Raw genomic sequence first — 19,955 nt, forward strand, 5'->3', positions numbered from 1 at the left:
TTGCATCTATATATTCCCTGTTTGTGAACACAAGTCCTCACTCACCTGATGAAGGGGCAGTGCTCTGAAAGCTAGTGGCTTGTGCTACCAAATAAACCTGTTGGACTTTGACCTGGTGTTGTGAGACTTCTTGCTGTCCATATGAGACAAGCAACCACCTTTCTCCTCCAGATTCAGATGGAGGGTTTTTGGAGCAGGGTGGGGGGAGAGGGCTGGGGGTCCGGAACCCTCCATCTGCGCCTTGGATCAGACTAGCTGGTGAGGGTAACAGTGTGAGACACTCAGAAAGGCACCCTGGTACAGTTCTCGGGCACCACAAAAGACAGAACCTGTCAAATCCAATCTCCCACCATCTGTGCCTCCCCCCCACCCCCCACCCTCCACCACCCCCTACCCCACCATCCTCCCCCCCACCCCCATCAGATGTACAGAGGTGCACACGGATGTGGAGGTGACTCATTCAGAGATTTTATTGATCGCTCCTGTCTTGTCAATATTTACAAACAGGGCATTTCCCTCAATGAATGGAGGGGACTTAGACCAGGAGTGAGGAGGGGAGGAGGTAGTGAAACTCCAGCCTCCGTGCCCCCTCTCCTCTTTTCTGGACGTGGACCGTGACGGTCAAATTAAATAAACTATCATAAATTAAGAGTATCGGACGCTTCGGCTGTGTAGGGAGGGAACGGGAGGACTAATGTCAGGCCTGGACCATGCAATACCCCTCCACTCCTTTCCCCCCCACACTGAGCCACACACACACACACCCCCCCCCCCCCCCCCCCCCCAGGCTGGGGGTGCGTCTCTCTATGGTAGCTGGAAAATGGCACCTATATCATCTGGTTCAGTCACAAACTCCTGCATGAACTGGAGAACCAGAGGTAGTAGAGTGTGTGCAAGTGTGTGAGAGAGTGTGTATGTGATAGCGTGTGTGTCTGTGTGAGAGCGTGTGTATGTGCGCCTGCATGTCTGTGTCTGTACGTGTTTGTGGGCACCGTGGAGGACTAATGAAAGCAGGGCTCCTGCTGTGCCTCTGCCTGTGGATGGAGATTCATGTATTATAGGGGACTGCACAGTCCACTGGCTGCAAGGAACATACTGGCTAGGATCCTAGCTCAGATTTATTCAGCGGGCAATCCACAGTTTCTGGACACAGCCGAGACTGTCAGTACTGAGGGAATGCTGCACTGTGGGGGGTAGATGTATATACTCTAGGATTTGAGCTCCACAATCCAGGCCGACATTCCCTCCCGGTGCCAGTACTGAGGGAGTGCTGCACTGTCGGGGGTAGATGTATATACTCTAGGATTTGAGCTCCACAGTCCAGGCTGACACTCCCCCTGGTGCCAGTACTGAGGGAGTGCTGCACTGTCAGGGGTAGATGTATATACTCTAGGATTTGAGCTCCGTAATCCAGGCTGACACTCCCCCCGGTGCCAGTACTGAGGGAGTGCTGCACTGTCGGGGGTAAATGTATATACTCTAGGATTTGAGCTCCACAATCCAGGCTGACACTCCCCCCGGTGCCAGTACTGAGGGAGTGCTGCACTGTTGGAGGTTTCTAATGGGATGAGGGTTGTACTGACTTTCAGGCACTATTGGTAGAGTGGCTGGTGGGATGAATGGGTAAGGGTGCTGGGGTTTGAAGTTCTCCCCAATGTCCTGAGGCTCAAAATCTGTCCCTAAGCAGAAAAAATAAGTTATTTTGGCACTTGTTGACTCATGGCTGTGGGATCATGCTCTGCTTTAATGTGGGTGCTCCCCATTGCGACGTGACCAGGCTTTGACCAAGGTTATGAATGTGTTTGAGTGGCTGTGCTGCTGCTTCACAATGTCGTGGATAGTTGAAGAATGTCCCTGCCTTTTAGCTAGACCAGGTTTGGGGAGGTGGGCTCTGCAGGGAACCCCTTGCTGGGGTGCTTTCAGTTTCAGAAAGTGGTGCCTTTGCCTCCCAACCCCAGCTGCTCACAAGAACATCTCATTTCACAAAGGCTTTTATATTAATTGAAAGAGGAATTCGCAGGCCAAAATCATTGCAGTCAAGACCTCATAACCAAGGCGCCTCGACAGGTTGGCGTCCAGTGGACCAAAAGAGATCCACACTGATGCAAGAGGAAGGCAATCGCCTGGTCGCAAAGGCTTTATATTCTGTAAAAGAGGCACGCAAATGGAGAAATGGTGATAGTCGAGATCCCGAGACCAAGGAACTCACTGGGGCAAGAAGACACCACTGTCCCACAAGGAGTTTGACCACCTGGTTGATGTTGAGGTTGCACAGGTTTTCATATTGAGTTACACAAATAACGCAGAAGCGGCAGCAATAATGGTCGAGATCCCGTGACCAAGGCGCCTCAGCTTGTTGGATTTCCAAGTGGGGTGGTCACCATTGCTCCACGAGCAAGTCGATCATCCGGTTGATGTTGAGGTCGGGGGCGTCAAGGAACTCAGCAGGGAAGCCCCCTGGGGAGGCCTCGGGCAGGGGGTCCATCCAGTCGGCAGGGTCAAAGGCCACTGGACTCAGCTCGCCTGTGCCAGGGCCACCCAGGGGCGGTGAGAGAGGCCCTGGGAGTGCGGAGACCTCCTCAAAAACATCGTAGGGGGGCAGCCCCGCCAGGAGCTCGCCGGTTGGCAAGGCCCCCTCTTCCTGAGTGGCTGGCCCTGCCTCCGCCTTCTCCCCGACTTCCTTCAGGTAGTCTGACGAAGTCCCCAGGCTGTCCGAGGGAGATTCCGGGAAGCACTGCTCCATACTCGGAGAGGAGTCTGAGACACAGAAAGAGGGGAGATTGATCAGTATCTCCTCCACAAACTTTCCTAATCCCTTAGTCCTGTTCCTCCCACAGCCCTGTCTAAACCCTATCTCTAACCCAGCCTCCCAAAAGGGAGACTCTAGCCCTCAGATTACAGGTTCCTCCCCAACCCCATCACGAGATTTATAATACAGAAGAAAGTAGTACCTGAGCTCAACAAGTGTTCCTCCAGGATGTCTTCAATTGACTGATTCTGGGAGAGCTGCAATTGAAGACATGGGAAATGGTGAGGCACTGGGACACAACAGCCTCCTGACTGCTGCAATACAAATTGCTATTTAAACATCACGCTGCAATTACTCCTCCCACCAATCTGTCACTCCGATTTCAGCTCACTCTCTCTCCCTCTCGCTGCCCCTCTCTCTCTGTCTCGCTCTCTTGCTCACACTCTGTCTCTCTCGCTGTTTCTCTGTCTCTCTCGTCTCGCTCTCTTGCTCATGCTCTCTCTCTCTCGCTCACGCTCTCTGTCTTCTCTCTCTCGCTCTCACTGTCTGTTTCTCGTTCTCGCTATCTGTCTCTCTCATTTTCGGTCTGTCTGTCTCTCCCTCTGTCTCACGATCTGTCTCTCTCCCCCTTTCACTGTCTGTCTCTCTCTTGCTGTCTCTCTCTCTCTCACTGTCTGTCTCTCTCTCTCTCACTGTCCAATGTCTCTCTCTCTCTCTCCCCCTTTCACTGTCTGTCTCTCTCTTACTGTCTCTTTCTCTCTCACTATCTGTCTCTTTCTCTCTCTCATGTCTGTTGCTCTCTCTCACTGTCCGTTTCTCTCTCTCTCTCTCACTGTCCGTCTGTCTCTCTCACTGTCTCTCTCTCTCTGTCTGTCTCTCTCTCACTGTCTGTCTGTCTGACTCCCTCTGTGAATCCTTGAATCTAAAGCCCAATCCCTCCTCTCCCCAGTTACTGGGTTGTCAGACCGGACAGTTACTGCCTCTCAGTTCCCCCTCTCTTGAATCCGTGTGCTTACCTCGGCACTCTTTATCGCTTCTGTCAGCTCCTCCTCTAGAGACTGGAAACCCCCTGAGTCGGAGGTGCTGAGCGCCTCGAGTGAGTCATATACTCCCGCACCTGACCCCAGAGAGTCGCAGAGGTAAACCTGCGAAAGAGAGGGAGGATGATTGAAGGTGAGGAAGAATTTCCATTTCCTTGTCACCTGTCCTCCCACCAGCCTCAGAACATCACAACGCCTCACAGCCAATCAGCAACTTCTTCAGGTCTGAGCTCACTGTTGGAACATCAGGAACACACACAGCAAGATCCCACACACAACATCCACCATAATGACCCAAATCACTGCTTTCTACAGTGACACTAGTTCAGGGAAAAACGTTGGGCTTCAGGACACCGGGGGAATCTCCTGCTTCCCTCACACTCCCTCAGCACTGACCCTTCGACAGTGCGGCGCTCCCTCAGCACTGACCCTCCGACAGTGCGGCGCAGCCTCAGCACTGACCCTCTGACAGTGCGGCACTCCCTCAGCACTGACCCTCTGACAGTGCGGCACTCCCTCAGCACTGACCCTCTGACAGTGCGGCACTCCCTCAGCACTGACCCTCTGACAGTGCGGCACTCCCTCAGCACTGACCCTTCGACAGTGCGGCGCTCCCTCAGCACTGACCCTCCGACAGTGCGGCGCAGCCTCAGCACTGACCCTCTGACAGTGCGGCACTCCCTCAGCACTGACCCTCTGACAGTGCGGCACTCCCTCAGCACTGACCCTCTGACAGTGCGGCACTCCCTCAGTACTGCACCGGGTTGGGGTGTGGGGGCCACACACACGCCTTTTTAAGTCTGAATGAGAAGGCTAGCCACAATGCCACAGCTGATAGATCTGTGTGGGTGTGAACTGGTGGAACATTGTGTTCCACAATTATGGTTATGACTAAGAACATGGAGAAGAGATACGTAGAGAGGGATAAAGAGGGATAGAGAGAGAGAACGAGAAAGAGAGCGAGAAGGAGAGAGCAAGAAGGTGAGAGAGAGAGCCAGGGGGAGGGAGAGAGAGCCGGAGGGTGGGGGGGGGGGGGGGGGGGGGGGCGGGGGGAGCGTGGAGGGAGAGCCGGGGGGAGGGAGCGAGAGCCGGGGGGAGGGAGCGAGAGCCGGGGGGAGGGAGACGGGGAGAGAGAGACGGGGAGAGAGAGAGAGACAGGAAGAGATAGAAAGAGAGACGGGGAGAGAGAGAGAGGGGGAGGGAGAGAGAGAGAGAGAGGGATGGTCGGAGAAAGAGAGAGAGGGATAGAGAGAGAGAGACAAAAAGAGGAAGACACAGAGAGAGACACACACAAACAAGAGAGAGAAAGACACACACAACAGAGAGAGACACACACACACAGACACAGAGAGAGAGACACAGAAAGAGAGGGACACACACACACACACACACAGACAGGGAGATACAGAGAGAGACAGAGAGAGAGATATACAGAGAGAGTGAGAGACAGAGAGAGGAGGGATGGGGAGAGAGGGAGAACATAAGAAACATAAGAACATAAGAAATAGGAGCAGGAGTAGGCCATCTAGCCCTTCGAGCCTGCCCCGCCATTCAATAAGATCATGGCTGATCTGTCGCTGCTCAGTTCCACTTTCCCGCTTTCTCCCCATAACCCTTAATCCCCTCTCTTATCAAAAACCCATCAACCCGCGTCTTAAAAATATTTAGCAAGGCAGCCTCCACCACTTCAACGGGCAGAGAATTCCAGAGATTCACCACCCTTTGAGTGAAGAAGTTCCTCCTCAACTCCGTTCTAAACTGCCCCCCTTTTATCTTGAGGCTGTGCCCCCTAGTCCTACTGTCTTTTTTGTGCGGGAAGAGTCTCTCCACCTCTATCCTGTCCATCCCATTCATCATCTTATACGTCTCAATGAGATCTCCCCTCATTCTTCTAAACTCTAACGAGTACAAGCCCAGTTTATTCAGCCTCTCCTCATAGCTCAATCCCCTCAACTCCGGTATCAGCCTAGTAAACCTCCTCTGCACTCCCTCCAGGGCCAAAATATCCTTGCGCAGGTGCAGCGCCCAAAACTGCACACAGTACTCCAGCTGCGGCCTCACCAATGCCCTATACAGCTGCAGCAAGACCTCCCTACTTTTATATTCAATCCCCCTCGCTATGAAGGCCAGCATCCCATTAGCCTTCCTGACCACCTGCTGCACCTGCAAGCTGGGTTTTTGCGAGAGAGAGGGAGGGACGGAGAGAGAGAGAGGGAGGGATGGAGAGAGAGAGGGAGGGACGGAGAGAGAGAGGGAGGGACGGAGAGAGAGAGGGAGGGACGGAGAGAGAGAGGGAGGGACAGAGAGAGAGAGGGAGGGACAGAGAGAGAGAGGGAGGGACAGAGAGAGAGAGGGAGGGACAGAGAGAGAGAGAGAGAGGGAGGGACGGCAAGAGAGAGAGGGGACGGACAGGGAGTCAGAGATAGGGACAGAGGGAGAGAAGGGGATTGGGCTGAGTGAGAGCGAGTGATGGAGACAGAGAAAGAGACAGATAGAGAGGAAGTGACAGTGAGGGACAGAGATGAAGAAAGGGACAGAGAGAGTGAGGAGCAAAGAGAGAGAGAGAAAGGGGCAGAGATAGAGGGAGAGAGAGGGGCAGAGAGAGATAGAGGGGGCTGAGAGAGGGAGCTGAAAGAGAGGGAGGGGCGTGAGTGAGAGAGAGAGAGAGAGAGAGGGCAGGCAGAGAGAGACAGGCAAACAGAGACAGAGGGGACAGTGTAGGAGAGAAGTTGAACAACTCACCTCGCTGTCAAAGTTCTCATCAGAACTGGACTCTTTCTTTGCCTCAACCTCGGTATCCTCGAGAGTAAAGAAAGACTGAAGGCTGGAGGGAGAGTAAGGAAAATCCAACTCAACTGCCCGGGGAACGAGGAGACCGGAATAGCCTCCGTCCTGAGGGGGCAGCAGAAAGAGCAAGAGACATCTCAGTATCAGCAACTACACTGGGCACACTTCATCCCACAACACAAAACTGAGTCCCCTCCCTCCCTCAGTCTCCAATCAGTCAAAAACCATCCCACAGACTTCATACAGAGTAAAGCTCCCTCTACACTGTCCCCATCAAACACTCCCAGGACAGGTACAGCACGGGGTTAGATACAGAGTAAAGCTCCCTCTACACTGTCCCCCATCAAACACTCCCAGGACAGGTACAGCACGGGGTTAGATACAGAGTAAAGCTCCCTCTACACTGTCCCCCCCATCAAACACTCCCAGGACAGGTACAGCACGGGGTTAGATACAGAGTAAAGCTCCCTCTACACTGTCCCCCATCAAACACTCCCAGGACAGGTACAGCACGGGGTTAGATACAGAGTAAAGCTCCCTCTACACTGTCCCCCCATCAAACACTCCCAGGACAGGTACAGCACGGGGTTAGATACAGAGTAAAGCTCCCTCTACACTGTCCCCCATCAAACACTCCCAGGACAGGTACAGCACGGAGGTTAGATACAGAGTAAAGCTCCCTCTACACTGTCCCCATCAAACACTCCCAGGACAGGTACAGCACGGTGTTAGATACAGAGTAAAGCTCCCTCTACACTGTCCCCATCAAACAATCCCAGGACAGGTAAAGCACTGGGTTAGATACAGAGTAAAGCTCCCTCTACACTGTCCCCATCAAACACTCCCAGGACAGGGACAGCACGGGGTTAGATACAGAGTAAAGCTCCCTCTACACTGTCCCCCCATCAAACACTCCCAGGACAGGGACAGCACGGGGTTAGATACAGAGTGGGAGGGGGCAAGCAGGTTCCAGAGGAACCTCAATTTGAGGCTGCAAGTTGACAGGTGTGGGGGTGGGTGTGGAGGCTCAAAGCATGGAGGTTCTGCCCCTTGACAGAGGGCAACATTCCCCAGTCATTGATTGGAAGGAGAGGGAGAGGCTTGGCTCACTCAGCATGGAGATTGGAGGGGAGGGAGCGAGGCAGCAGCGAGGGGAGGGAGCGAGGCAGCAGCGAGGGGAGGGAGCGAGGCAGCAGCGAGGGGAGGGAGCGAGGCAGCAGCGAGGGGAGGGAGCGAGGGGAGGGTGTGAGGTTCCCAGAATGTTTGTCTTACTCCCAGATGGATCGGAAGATTGCTGCCAATGTGCAACTCCAGAGGGCGAGGCTGGCTACTGTTTTTGCTGTTCTCTGTGGCCCCCTCGAGGGGGCTGGGGTGAGGGTAGGAGTCGCCGGAGGGTGAGAGTGGAAGGACCTCTCTGAGTGAGGAGGGAGCTGCATCTGTGCTGCCCTGCTGCTGCTGGTGTCTCTTGCGCTGTTCCAGCTCTTCGCGAAGTCCCTCGGCCTGGCGTTGCTCCTGCTGCAGCCTCCAGGTCAGCCTCTCGATCACACGTTCCTTCTCCACCAGCGAGACGTCCTCCACATTGGTCTCCCGGCTTTCAAAGGCAGGGGGCTGAGGCGGGGCAGTCACATGGGGATTGAAGATCTGATAGGGCTTGAGGCGCTCGAGAAGGGCGGGCTTAGTGCCCGACACGGGCAGACCCCTTTTCCGCAACTGTTGTCTCAGCTCCGACACCTGCAGGGAGAAGGGCAACAGAGTCAATGAACCCAAACCCTTCCCCGTCCACTCCCACTGTACACAATCCCAATGGACCCAAACCCCTTCCGTTCACTCCCACTGTACACAAGCCCAATCCCCTTCCCGTTCACTCCCACTGCACACAATCCCAATCCCAATCCCCTTCCCATTCACTCCCACTGCACACAATCCCAATCCCCTTCCCATTCACTCCCACTGAACACAATCCCAATCCCCTTCCCATTCACTCCCACTGTACACAATCCCAATGGATCCAAACCCCTTCCCGTTCAGTCCCGCTGTACACAATCCCAATGGACCCACACCCCTTCCCATTCACTCCCACTGCACACAATCCCAATCCCCTTCCTGTTCACTCCCACTGCACACAATCCCAATGGACCCAAACCCCTTCCCGTTCACTCCCATTGTACACAATCCCAATGGATCCAAACCCCTTCCTGTTCACTCCCGCTGTACACAATCCCAATGGACCCAAACCCCTTCCCATTCACTCCCGCTGTACACAATCCCAATGGACCCAAACCCCTTCCCGTTCACTCCCGCTGTACACAATCCCAATGGACCCAAACCCCTTCCCGTTCACTCTCTCTGTACACAATCCCAATGGACCCAAACCCCTTCCCGTTCACACCCGCTGTACACAATCCCAATGGACCCAAACCCCTTCCCGTTCACTCCCGCTGTACACAATCCCAATGGACCCAAACCCCTTCCCATTCACTCCCGCTGTACACAATCCCAATGGACCCAAACCCCTTCCCGTTCACTCCCACTGTACACAAGCCCAATGGACCCAAACCCCTTCTGTTCACTGCTGCTGTACACAACTCCAAAGGACCCAGATTGTTCAGGAATTCAGAGGATTACAGAACACATTTCCCACCGTCAGATCATCCAGATTAGCGGGGAGCAGTTCTGGTTTGACACATGGTGCGCTGGGCACTCGCTGGCAGCTCTTGGTCAATGGTGACAAGGGGATGCAGGGCACCTGAGTGGGCACTGTATTGGCGAATCCGATGATCTGCTCAGGTGGTATCCTGTGGGGGAAAGGCATAAAAGGAATGGTCAGGCTCGAGACATGGAGCAGGAGGTTGGGCATGTAGGGCAAGAAGTTTACTGCTTCTGAAGTCCATGGCAACACATGCCTTGCCAAGCGGGCTTCAGAGTCATGTGTTCCACACCACCAGACTGCTGCTCTCCCTCAATACCAGCACCCAGGGAGTTGGGGGGGGGGGGGGGGACCGGGGTGGGGGGTGGTGGTGTCGGCCTGGATTATGGAGCTCAAATCCTAGAGTATATACATCTACCCCCGACAGTGCAGCACTCCCTCAGTACTGGCACCGGGGGGAGTGTCGGTCTGGATTATGGAGCTCAAATCCTAGAGTATATACATCTACCCCCGACAGTGCAGCACTCCCTCAGTACTGGCACCGGGGGGGAGTGTCGGCCTGGATTATGGAGCTCAAATCCTCGAGTATATACATCTATCCCCGACAGTGCAGCACTCCCTCAGTACTGGGATGATATCTGACCACACCACAGAGCTGTACTCACCCTGGGGCCCCAGGCTGAATGGGTTGGAAACTGAACGTCTGCTGCTGTTGGTTGAGAATCTGGAGCTGCAGGAATATTTGCTGTTGTTGCAGAAGCCTGGAGTAGGCCGCGTCCATGGGCACAGGGCTCTTCTCTGCCTTCTGATCAGGGGGGATGTACTGATGATATTTCAATTTCCGAACCTTTGGCTTGCTGTCCTTTGGTCGCTTCTGTCGCTGGACCTTACTTGCTCTCTGCTGGGTCAACGGTCAACAGCAGGTCACAGAGGTCACATCCACTATCCTCAACCCCACCCTCTCCCCATCTCCCTCAATCCCCCACCCTCTCCCCGTCTCTCTCCATCCCCCACCCTCTCCCCGTCTCCCTCAATCCCCCACCCTCTCCCCGTCTCCCTCAATCCCCCACCCTCTCCCCGTCTCCCTCAATCCCCCACCCTCTCCCCGTCTCCCTCCATCCCCCGCCCTCTCCCCGTCTCCCTCAATCCCCCACCCTCTCCCCGTCTCCCTCAATCCCCCACCCTCTCCCCGTCTCCCTCAATCCCCCACCCTCTCCCCGTCTCCCTCAATCCCCCACCCTCTCCCCGTCTCCCTCAATCCCCCACCCTCTCCCCGTCTCCCTCAATCCCCACCCTCTCCCCGTCTCCCTCAATCCCCACCCTCTCCCCGTCTCACTCAATCCCCACCCTCTCCCCATTTGCCTCACTCCCCCACCTATGAACCCACACCCCTGGCATCGGGTGTTTACCGTAACGGGTGGTACCATTGCTAGGATGGGCATTGTTTGCCCGCTGGTGTGCCCACTGTTGATGAGGGGATTTCCTGGATCTGGGATGCCTGCGATTGGCTCTGTTCCAGCCAATCCAGCTGAAGTCTGCAATTGGGAGATCAGAAACCAAGGTGAGCTGTGATAGGTCGACAGGTCGATCCCATTTCACAAGCACTGGCACTTTGATTAAAGGAGGGCATTGAGGAACCAAGATCGCCCTTCCAATCCCCCCCGCTCCTCTGGGACCCTGTGCCCCCCCTGGGCTGGGAGGGTCAGATCTTCTGAGGGTCAAGTGACAGGGTGAGTGTCGTTATCATCCTCTCTCAATGCTACTTGTGACACATCCGAAGTTTGCGATTAATATCTCTCACCCTCTGTCAATGAGGCACCTGCACCCGACTGAATCATTTCCTCCAACCCCTTCCCCACCCACTCCGAGATTTTCTGCTCTCCTCCATTCCCCCTCTCTCTCCCTCTCGTTCCCCGTCCCCGTCTCCCTCTGCTTCTCGTTCCCCGTCTCCCTCTGCCTCTCATCATGTCTCCCACTCTCTCCATCTCCCTCTCTCCATCTCTCTTTCTCTCCCTCTCTCATTCCCCATCTCTCGCTCTCTCTCCCAGTCTCCGTCTCTCTCTCTCTCTTTCCTCATCTCTCTTTCTCGTCTCTCTCTCTCTCCCCTTGACTCTCTCTCTCTCTTTCCTCATCTCTCTGTCTCTCTCTTTCCTCATCTCTCTCTCTTTCCTCGTCTCTCTCTCTCTCTTTCCTCGTCTCTCTCTCTCTCTTTCCTCGTCTCTCTCTCTCTCTTTCCTCGTCTCTCTCTCTCTTTCCTCGTCTCTCTCTCTCTTTCCTCGTCTCTCTCTCTCTCTTTCCTCGTCTCTCTCTCTCTCCTTCTCCTCGTCTCTCTCTCTCTCCTCCTCGTCTCTCTCTCTCTCTCTCCTCGTCTCTCTCTCTTTCCTCGTCTCTCTCTCTTTCCTCGTCTCTCTCTCTCTCTCTTTCCTCGTCTCTTTCTCTCTTTCCTCATCTCTCTCTCTCTTTCTCTTTCCTCATCTCTCTCTCTCTTTCTCTTTCCTCATCTCTTTCTCCTCATCTCTCTCTCTTTCTCTTTCCTCATCTCTCTCTCTTTCCTCATCCCTCTCTCTTTCTCCTCGTCTCTCTCTCTTTCTCCTCGTCTCTCTCTCTTTCTCCTCGTCTCTCTGTCTTTCCTCATCTCTCTCTCTCTCCCCTCGTCTCTCTCTCTCTCTTTTTGTCTCTCTCTTCCCACACCCCGTCTCTCTCCGTCACTCTCTCACTTTCTCTGTTAAGAAGCATCCCTCTTTGAGTGAGCTAGTGACTGCCAGTCGCGAACACCTCCTCAGACACACCTGAAAAGGGCCCAGCCTGGGCTGCTCGGTGTGCTGCGGCCTGGCTCCCGCTGCCCCCTGCAACTGGCGTTCTCCAGGCATCTCGGGTGATGCCGAATTGCTGCTGCTGCTGCTGTCCTCCTCGCCGGGGAAGGGGTCGGAATCTTCCGGAAGGCGGACGCAACCAACTGCAAGAAAGCAGGGGAAAGGTTTGGTGACCGGCAGCTCCGCAAGTCAGGGGCCAACATGGCTGCCAGGGGCCTTCTCTCCATCAATCTCTGGTCTTCTCCACTTGGTGGAGTCTGAGCCATCTGACACAGAGAGAGGCAGAGAGAGAAAGAGAGAGAACGACAGGGGGACAGAGAGAGAGCGACAAGGGGGCAGAGAGCCGGGGGGGGTGTGGCAGAAAGAGCGGGGGGTACAGAGAGAGTGGTGGGAGACAGAGAGAGCAGGGGGAAGCAGAGAGAGAGAGAGGGGGCAGAGAGAGCGGGGAGGCGGGGCAGGAAGAGCGGGGGAAACAGAGCGGAGGGGAGGGGGGGACAGAGCGGAGAGGAGGGGGGGACAGAGCGGAGGGGAGGGGGGGACAGAGAGAGTGGGGGGGCAGAGAGAACAGAGGGGCAGGGAGAGAAGGGGAGGCAGAGAGAGAGGAGGCCACACAAAGCGAGGGTGAGAGAGGGGGGGGGGGGGAGGGGGGGGGCGGGGAGAGAGGGGGGGGGGGGGGGGGGGCGGGGAGAGGGGGGGCGGGAGAGGGGGGGGCGGGAGGGGGGCGGGGAGGGGGGCGGGGGAGAGAGGGGGGGCGGGGAGAGGGGGGGCGGGAGAGAGAGGGGGGCGGGGAGAGGGGGTCGGGGAGAGAGGGGGCGGGGAGAGAGGGGGGCGGGGGAGAGAGGGGGGCGGGGAGAGAGAGAGAGGCGGGGAGAGAGAGAGCGGAGCAGTGAGAGAGACAGGGTGGCGGGGGGGCACAGAGAGAGAGAGAGAGAGGGCACAGAGAGAGGGGGCAAGAGTGGGAGGGGGATGCAGAGAGAGAGGGAGGGCGGGCAGTGAGAGAGAGGAGGGCAGAGAGATCGAGTATGAAAGTCGGGAAGTCTCGCTACAACTGCTCGGGGCACTGGTGTTTCTGCAGCTGGAGTACTGCGCAGAGTTTTGGTCTCCTTACTGAGAGAGGGATGGACTGGCACTAGAGGCAGTTCAGAGAAGGTTCACTGGGGTGAGGGGAGTTTATTTAACGGGGAAAGGTTTGAGCAGATTGGGCCTGTATGAAGGAATGAATTTTTTACACCTCTATCAAATCACCCCTCAGCCTTCTGTGTTCCAAGGAAAATAACCCCAACCTATCCAATCTCTTCTTGTTGTGTCATGTGAGTGTATCTTTAAGAAAGTTTATTTTCAAATCATGCAGCTTACAGCTGCAGCGATGTCATTGAGGTGGAGCTATGCTGTGACAGTCAGCTGATAGGGTTTCAGTTTCGTGTGTGGCACTCAGGTAATAGGGGTTATTCCCTTTGGGCTTGCAGTTCAATTTTTGGCAGCAGTTTAGCAGCAATCTGAGAAGCAGTCTCTCTCCCTCTCTCTCCCTGTTCTTCTCTTTGGTTCTGAAACTATTATCAGTTAGCTGAAGGAGAGGCTTCCTGCCACCCTGTGCTAAAGAAGCTGTGTTTTGGGAAACAGATTCCACTACAACCACTTCTGAGATTCTTCACAAGGGAGTTTCAGCACTCAACCCAGGAGGCTGGATTCCTGTAACCAGTTGTGTTACCCTATGCTGTATTGTCTTTATTTGGAGGGTTTTGCGTATTGGATGTTGATTTTGGTTGGAACACATTAGAGATATTTCCTTAAGAGTTACACATTATCGTGGCTGTTGTGTTTCTTGTTTGTAATTGTTAAAAGTTCTTGCTAAGTGTCTTACTATACACGTCAACAATATTCTTAATTAAACTTTGTTTGATAAAAGCTCCTTGTGGGTCAGTTGGATCAGACCTGGAGTGAAACCTCTCTTGCTCATCCTAGCTCAATTCAGTGGAAAACATTCCAGGTCAGCCAAGCTTCATAGAAGAGGCTGACCTGAATTGTAATGATAGCTACACTTTTCTAGCCCTAGCAACATTTTTGTGAACCACCTCTGCACTCTCTCTCCCTCCAGAGCAATTCCATCCTTCCTGTAATTTGGTGGCCAGAGCTTCACACAACACTCCTCACCGGTGTTTGATACAATTCCAACACTGTATCCTTATTTCTATATTCTATATCTCTGCCAATGAAGGAGAGCATTCTGTCTGCCTTCTTTACAATCTTGTCCACTTGAACCTTTAGGGACCTGTGTACTTGTGCGCCAAGATCTCTCACTTCATCTTCCCTCTTAGTATATCCCATTTACTGTGTATTCCTGCTAACTGTTTGACCTCCTTAAATGCAAAGCTTCACACTCCTCTACGTTAAAATCCATCTGCCACTTTACCGCCCACTCCACCAACTCATCAATATCATTTTGGAGATTGCAGCTATCCTCTTTACTATCTACAACTCAGCCAGTCTTTGTGTCATTTGCAAATTTACCAATCATGCCCCCCCACACATTCATGTCCAAATCTTTATGATATAACACAAACCCATTGGAATTTAGAAGAATGAGAATCAATCTTATTATTCTGAGGATGCTGAGAGGATGTTTCCACTCTTTGTGTGTGTGGGAATTTACAACGAGATGGGACATAGTTTCGGAATAAGGTGCTCTCTCTCTCATTGAAGACATAAGGGAGGAGGAATTTCTTCTCTCTGGGGTGGGGCGGGCGGGGAGGGGGATGTTGGTCAGTATGCGGAATCCCCCCCACCCCCACCCGGACAGCACTGGGGGCTAAGCTCATTGAATATATTCAAGGCCAAGTAAGAGAGACTTCTGATCCACAAGAAGGACTGGGGGAGGGGGGGAGAAGATGAAGGGGGAGGGGGATGAGGGAGACAAGGGGGATGAAGGGCAAGAGTGGGGAAGAGGGGAGGAGGGGGACAAGGGGGGGGACGAGGAGGGAGGGGAAGGAGGGAGGGGGAGGAGGGTGAGAGGAGAGGGACGAGGGTGGAGGGGACGAGAGTGAGGGGGGACGAGGGTGAGGGGACGAGGGGGAGAGGGGGACGAGGGGGGAGAGGGGGACGAGGGTGAGGGGACGAGGGGGAGAGGGGGACGAGGGTGAGGGGACGAGGGAGAGAGGGGGACGAGGGTGAGGGGACGAGGGAGAGAGGGGACGAGGGTGAAGGGGAGAGGGGGACGAGGGTGAGGGGGAGGGGGGGACGAGGGTGAGGGGGAGAGGGGGACGAGGGGTGAGGGAGAGGGGGACGAGGGTGAGGGGGAGAGGGGGACGAGGGTGAGGGGAGAGGGGGACGAGGGTGGGGGGAGGGGGGACGAGAGTGAGGGGGAGGGGGGACGAGGGTGAGGGGGAGAGGGGGACAAGGGTAAGAGGGGAGGAGGATGAGGGTGAATGGGAGGGGACGAGGGTGAATGGGAGGGGACGAGGGTGAAGGGGAGAGGGCTGGGGGGAGGGGGATGAAGGAGAGGGAGGAGGAGGATGAGGGGAGGGGGCGAGGATGAGGGGAGGGGGCAAGGGTGAGGGGGATGAGGATGAGGGGGACGAGGATGAGGGGGACGAGGGGCTGGGGAATGGGGGTGGAGGGGGAAGAGGGGAAGAAGAAGGGGCAAGGGGGAGGGAGGATGAGCTGAGGGGGAGGGAGCAGGGCTGAAGGGAGGGGGCCGAGGCTGAGGGGGGAGGAGTGACAGAGGGGAAATTGGAGAGTTGAGACCACAATCAGATCAGCCATGATGGTGTCAGATGAAAGGAGGCGAGTGGCAGATTCTTCCATCTGAGAGCTGGTTTATAGGTGAGGATGGGGCCTCAGCCTTGCTGCCCCTCACCCTCGTCCCCCTCACCCTCATCCCCCTCTCCCCTCACCTACCTTTCAGCGTCTGCTTGACGCCTGAGTTTAGAGGAAGAATATTCTTCTCCAGAAGATCGAGCGGTCCGGGACGATGAAGAATTTTCTCACTGAGGTCATCAGCAAGCCGAGCCTTCTTCTGCCTCATCTGTGCTGGGCTGGCAGCAGCATCTAGAAAAAGGGAAAACAGGGGGAGTCATAAAGCAGGCCTGACAACTACAGCACGGGGTTAGATACAGAGTAAAGCTCCCTCTACACTGTCCCCATCAAACACTCCCAGGACAGGTACAGCACGGGGTTAGATACAGAGTAAAGCTCCTCTACACTGTCCCCATCAAACACTCCCAGGACAGGTACAGCACGGGGTTAGATACAGAGTAAAGCTCCCTCTACACTGTCCCCATCAAACACTCCCAGGACAGGTACAGCACGGGGTTAGATACAGAGTAAAGATCCCTCTACACTGTTCCCCATCAAACACTCCCAGGACAGGTACAGCACGGGGTTAGATACAGAGTAAAGATCCCTCTACACTGTTCCCCATCAAACACTCCCAGGACAGGTACAGCACGGGGTTAGATACAGAGTAAAGCTCCCTCTACACTGTCCCCATCAAACACTCCCAGGACAGGTACAGCACGGGGTTAGATACAGAGTAAAGCTCCCTCTACACTGTCCCCATCAAACACTCCCAGGACAGGTACAGCACGGGGTTAGATACAGAGTAAAGCTCCCTCTACACTGTCCCCATCAAACACTCCCCAGGACAGGTACAGCACGGGGTTAGATACAGAGTAAAGCTCCCTCTACACTGTCCCCATCAAACACTCCCAGGACAGGTACAGCATGGGGTTAGATACAGAGTAAAGCTCCCTCTACACTGTCCCCCATCAAACACTCCCAGGACAGGTACAGCACGGGGTTAGATACAGAGTAAAGCTCCCTCTACACTGTCCCCATCAAACACTCATGATGTAGAGATACTGGCGTTGGACTGGAGTAAACACAGTAAGAAGTCTCACAACACCAGGTTTAAGTCCGACCAATTTATTTGATAGTAAACTCACAAGCTTTCGGGGTTAGTCCCTTCGTCAGGTGAATGGAGAGTTCTGGCCTCAGACAGAGCAAAAAACAGCACAGACAGTTTACAGATTACTGATTAGAATGCGAGTCTTTACAACTATCCTGCTATTCAAGTCTTAAAGATGCTGACAATGTGAGTGGCAGGGGCACTGATCACAGGTTAAAGAGATGTGTATTGTCTCCAGACAGTACAGTAAGTGAGGTTTTGCAAACCCAGGCAAGTCTACACTGTCCCCATCAAACACAGTAAGAAGTCTGACAACTTAAACCTGGTGTTGTCAGACTTCTTACTGTGTTTACCCCAGTCCAACACTGGCATCTCCACATCATGTCCATCAAACACTCCCAGGACAGGTACAGCACGGGGTTAGATACAGAGTAAAGCTCCTGCTACACTGTCCCCATCAAACACTCCCAGGACAGGTACAGCAGGGAGCTACATACAGAGTAAACCTCGATCTACATTGACTCAAGCAAAGCAGGAGGTTACTGAGATAGGGATCGTGGGGAGTGAGGGAGGGATTTGAAAATGGGGATCTGAGATAGATATTTATATTCTAGGATTTGTGCTCCATAAGAAGAATGAGGGGAGATTTGATCGAGGTGTTTAAGATTATGATGGGTATAGGTAGAGTGAATGCAAGCAGGCTTTTTCCACTGAGGCTAGGGAAGGAAAAAACCAGGGGGCATGGGTTAAGGGTGAAAGGAGAAAAGTTTAAAGGGAATATTAGAGGGGGCTTCTTCACACAGAGAGTGGTGGGAGTGTGGAATGAGCTGCCGGATAAATGCGGGCTCACTTTTAACATTTAAGAAAGACTTGGACAGTTACATGGATGAGAGGGGTGTGGAGGGATATGGTTCAAGTGCAGGTCAGTGGGACTGGGCAAAAAATGGTTCGGCACAGACAAGAAGGGCCAAAAGGCCTGTTTCTGAGCTGTAAATTTTCTATGGTTCTTTCTATAATCTGGGCCAACACTCCCCCCCGGTGCCAGGACTGAGGGAGTGCTGCACTGTATGGGGTAGATGTATATACTCTAGGATTTAACTCCATAGTCCAGGCCAACACTCCCCCCCGGCGCCAGTACTGAGGGAGTGCTGCACTGTATGGGGTAGATGTATATACTCTAGGATTTAACTCCATAGTCCAGGCCAACACTCCCCCCCGGCGCCAGTACTGAGGGAGTGCTGCACTGTGGGGGGTAGATGTATATACTCTAGGATTTAACTCCATAATCCAGGCTGACACTCCCCCCCCGGTGCCAGTATTGAGGGAGTGCTGCACTGTCGGGGGTAGATAAGAACATAAGAAATAGGAGCAGGAGTAGGCCATCTAGCCCCTCGAGCCTGCCCCACCATTCAAAAAGATCATGGCTGATCTGTCGTGTCTCAGTTCCACCTTCCCGCCCTCTCCCCATAACCCTTAATCCCCTTGCCTATCAAAAACCTATCAACCCACGTCTTAAATATATTTAGCGAGGCAGCCTCCACCACTTCAACGGGCAGAGAATTCCAGAGATTCACCACCCTTTGAGTGAAGAAGTTCCTCCTCAACTCCGTTCTAAACCGCCCCCCCTTTATCTTGAGGCTGTGCCCCCTAGTCCTACTGTCCTTTCTGAGCGGGAAGAGCCTCTCCACCTCTATCCTATACATCCCATTCATCATCTTATATGTCTCAATGAGATCTCCCCTCATTCTTCTAAACTCTAACGGTACAAGCCTAGTTTAGAACGGTTTAGAACGGAGTTGAGGAGGAACTTCTTCACTCAAAGGGTGGTGAATCTCTGGAATTCTCTGCCCGTTGAAGTGGTGGAGGCTGCCTCGCTAAATATTTTTAAGAAGCGGGTTGATGGGTTCTTGATAAGAGAGGGGATTAAGGGTTATGGGGAGAGGGCGGGAAAGTGGAACTGAGCCACGACAGATCAGCCATGATCTTATTGAATGGCGGGGCAGGCTCGAAGGGCTAGGTGGCCTACTCCTGCTCCTATTTCTTATGTTCTTATGTTCTTAGTTTATTCAGCCTCTCCTCATAGTTCAACCCCCTCAACTCCGGTATCAGCCTAGTAAACCTCCTCTGCACTCCCTCCAAGGCCAAAATATCCTTGCGTAAGTGCGGCGACCAAAACTGCACACAGTACTCCAGCTGCAGCCTCACCAGTGCCCTGTACAGTTGCAGCAAGACCTCCCTACTTTTATATTCAATCCCCCTCGCTATGAAGGCCAGCATCCCATTCGCCTTCCTGACCACCAGCTGCACCTGCAGGCAGGGTTTTTGCGACTCATGCACAAGGACCCCGAGGTCCCTCTGCACCGTTGCATGCTGCAGTTTTTCGCCATGTAAGTAATAGTCCTTCCTACCATTATTCCTACCAAAGTGGACCACCTCACACTTGCCAACATTAAATTCCATTTGCCAGTTCCTGGCCCATTCGCCCAGCCTATCTAGATCCTTCTGCAGACTCTCCACACCCTCCGCACAATTTGTATATGTATATACTCTAGGATTTTACTCCATAATCCAGGCCAACACTCCCCCGGTGCCATACTGAGGGAGTGCTGCACTGTCGGGGGTAGATGTATATACTCTAGGATTTGAGCTCCATAATCCAGGCTGACACTCCCCCTGGTGCCAGTACTGAGGGAGTGCTGCACTGTCTGAGGGTGTGGGACATGGGTGCGATGGGCGGGGGTGCGATTTGGGGGTGGCTGTTTACAGGGTTGCATGACCTCTCCCACACTTGGCAGTGTGTGTGAGGGTGGACTTACCGTGTGAAATATTCATCTGCACTAATTCGGATTCCTCCAGCCTGTTCTGCATCTTGTGTTTGAGGAAATCTTCGCTCTGTTAACAGGGCAAAGCGACACTTTAACTTCCAACATGTTCATCTCATTTGCACTCCAAACCAAGGGACTCAAACTCACCCTCCCTCACTATCCAAATGAGGGACTCACTCTTACCCTCCCTC

General features: G+C 54.0%; 1 protein-coding gene across 5 annotated transcripts in view; it reads right to left on the bottom strand.

Moving 5' to 3' along the window:
• Positions 1 to 1,973: 1,973 nt before the first annotated feature.
• The window catches only part of LOC145340314 (myocardin-like), a 29,581-nt gene continuing 11,599 nt past the window's right edge, over positions 1,974 to 19,955 (bottom strand). For 3 of the 5 annotated variants that reach the window (XM_080184760.1, XM_080184762.1, XM_080184763.1), the window contains 11 exons: positions 19,756 to 19,831; positions 15,931 to 16,080; positions 12,013 to 12,179; positions 10,633 to 10,758; positions 9,889 to 10,124; positions 9,218 to 9,371; positions 7,849 to 8,307; positions 6,532 to 6,681; positions 3,766 to 3,894; positions 2,952 to 3,006; positions 1,974 to 2,757 (listed from right to left, as the gene is read on the bottom strand). In XM_080184760.1, coding sequence (XP_080040886.1) covers positions 2,378 to 2,757; positions 2,952 to 3,006; positions 3,766 to 3,894; positions 6,532 to 6,681; positions 7,849 to 8,307; positions 9,218 to 9,371; positions 9,889 to 10,124; positions 10,633 to 10,758; positions 12,013 to 12,179; positions 15,931 to 16,080; positions 19,756 to 19,831 — 2,082 coding nt within the window. In that variant the 3' untranslated portion in view covers positions 1,974 to 2,377. The remainder of the gene's footprint in view (positions 2,758 to 2,951; positions 3,007 to 3,765; positions 3,895 to 6,531; positions 6,682 to 7,848; positions 8,308 to 9,217; positions 9,372 to 9,888; positions 10,125 to 10,632; positions 10,759 to 12,012; positions 12,180 to 15,930; positions 16,081 to 19,755; positions 19,832 to 19,955) is intronic. The other 2 variants (XM_080184761.1, XM_080184765.1) reach the window with 2 other exon arrangements.

Source organism: Carcharhinus amblyrhynchos, unplaced genomic scaffold (genome assembly GCF_965287045.1).
Source record: "Carcharhinus amblyrhynchos unplaced genomic scaffold, sCarAmb.v2.hapA scaffold_920, whole genome shotgun sequence".
Lineage (NCBI taxonomy): Eukaryota > Metazoa > Chordata > Chondrichthyes > Carcharhiniformes > Carcharhinidae > Carcharhinus > Carcharhinus amblyrhynchos.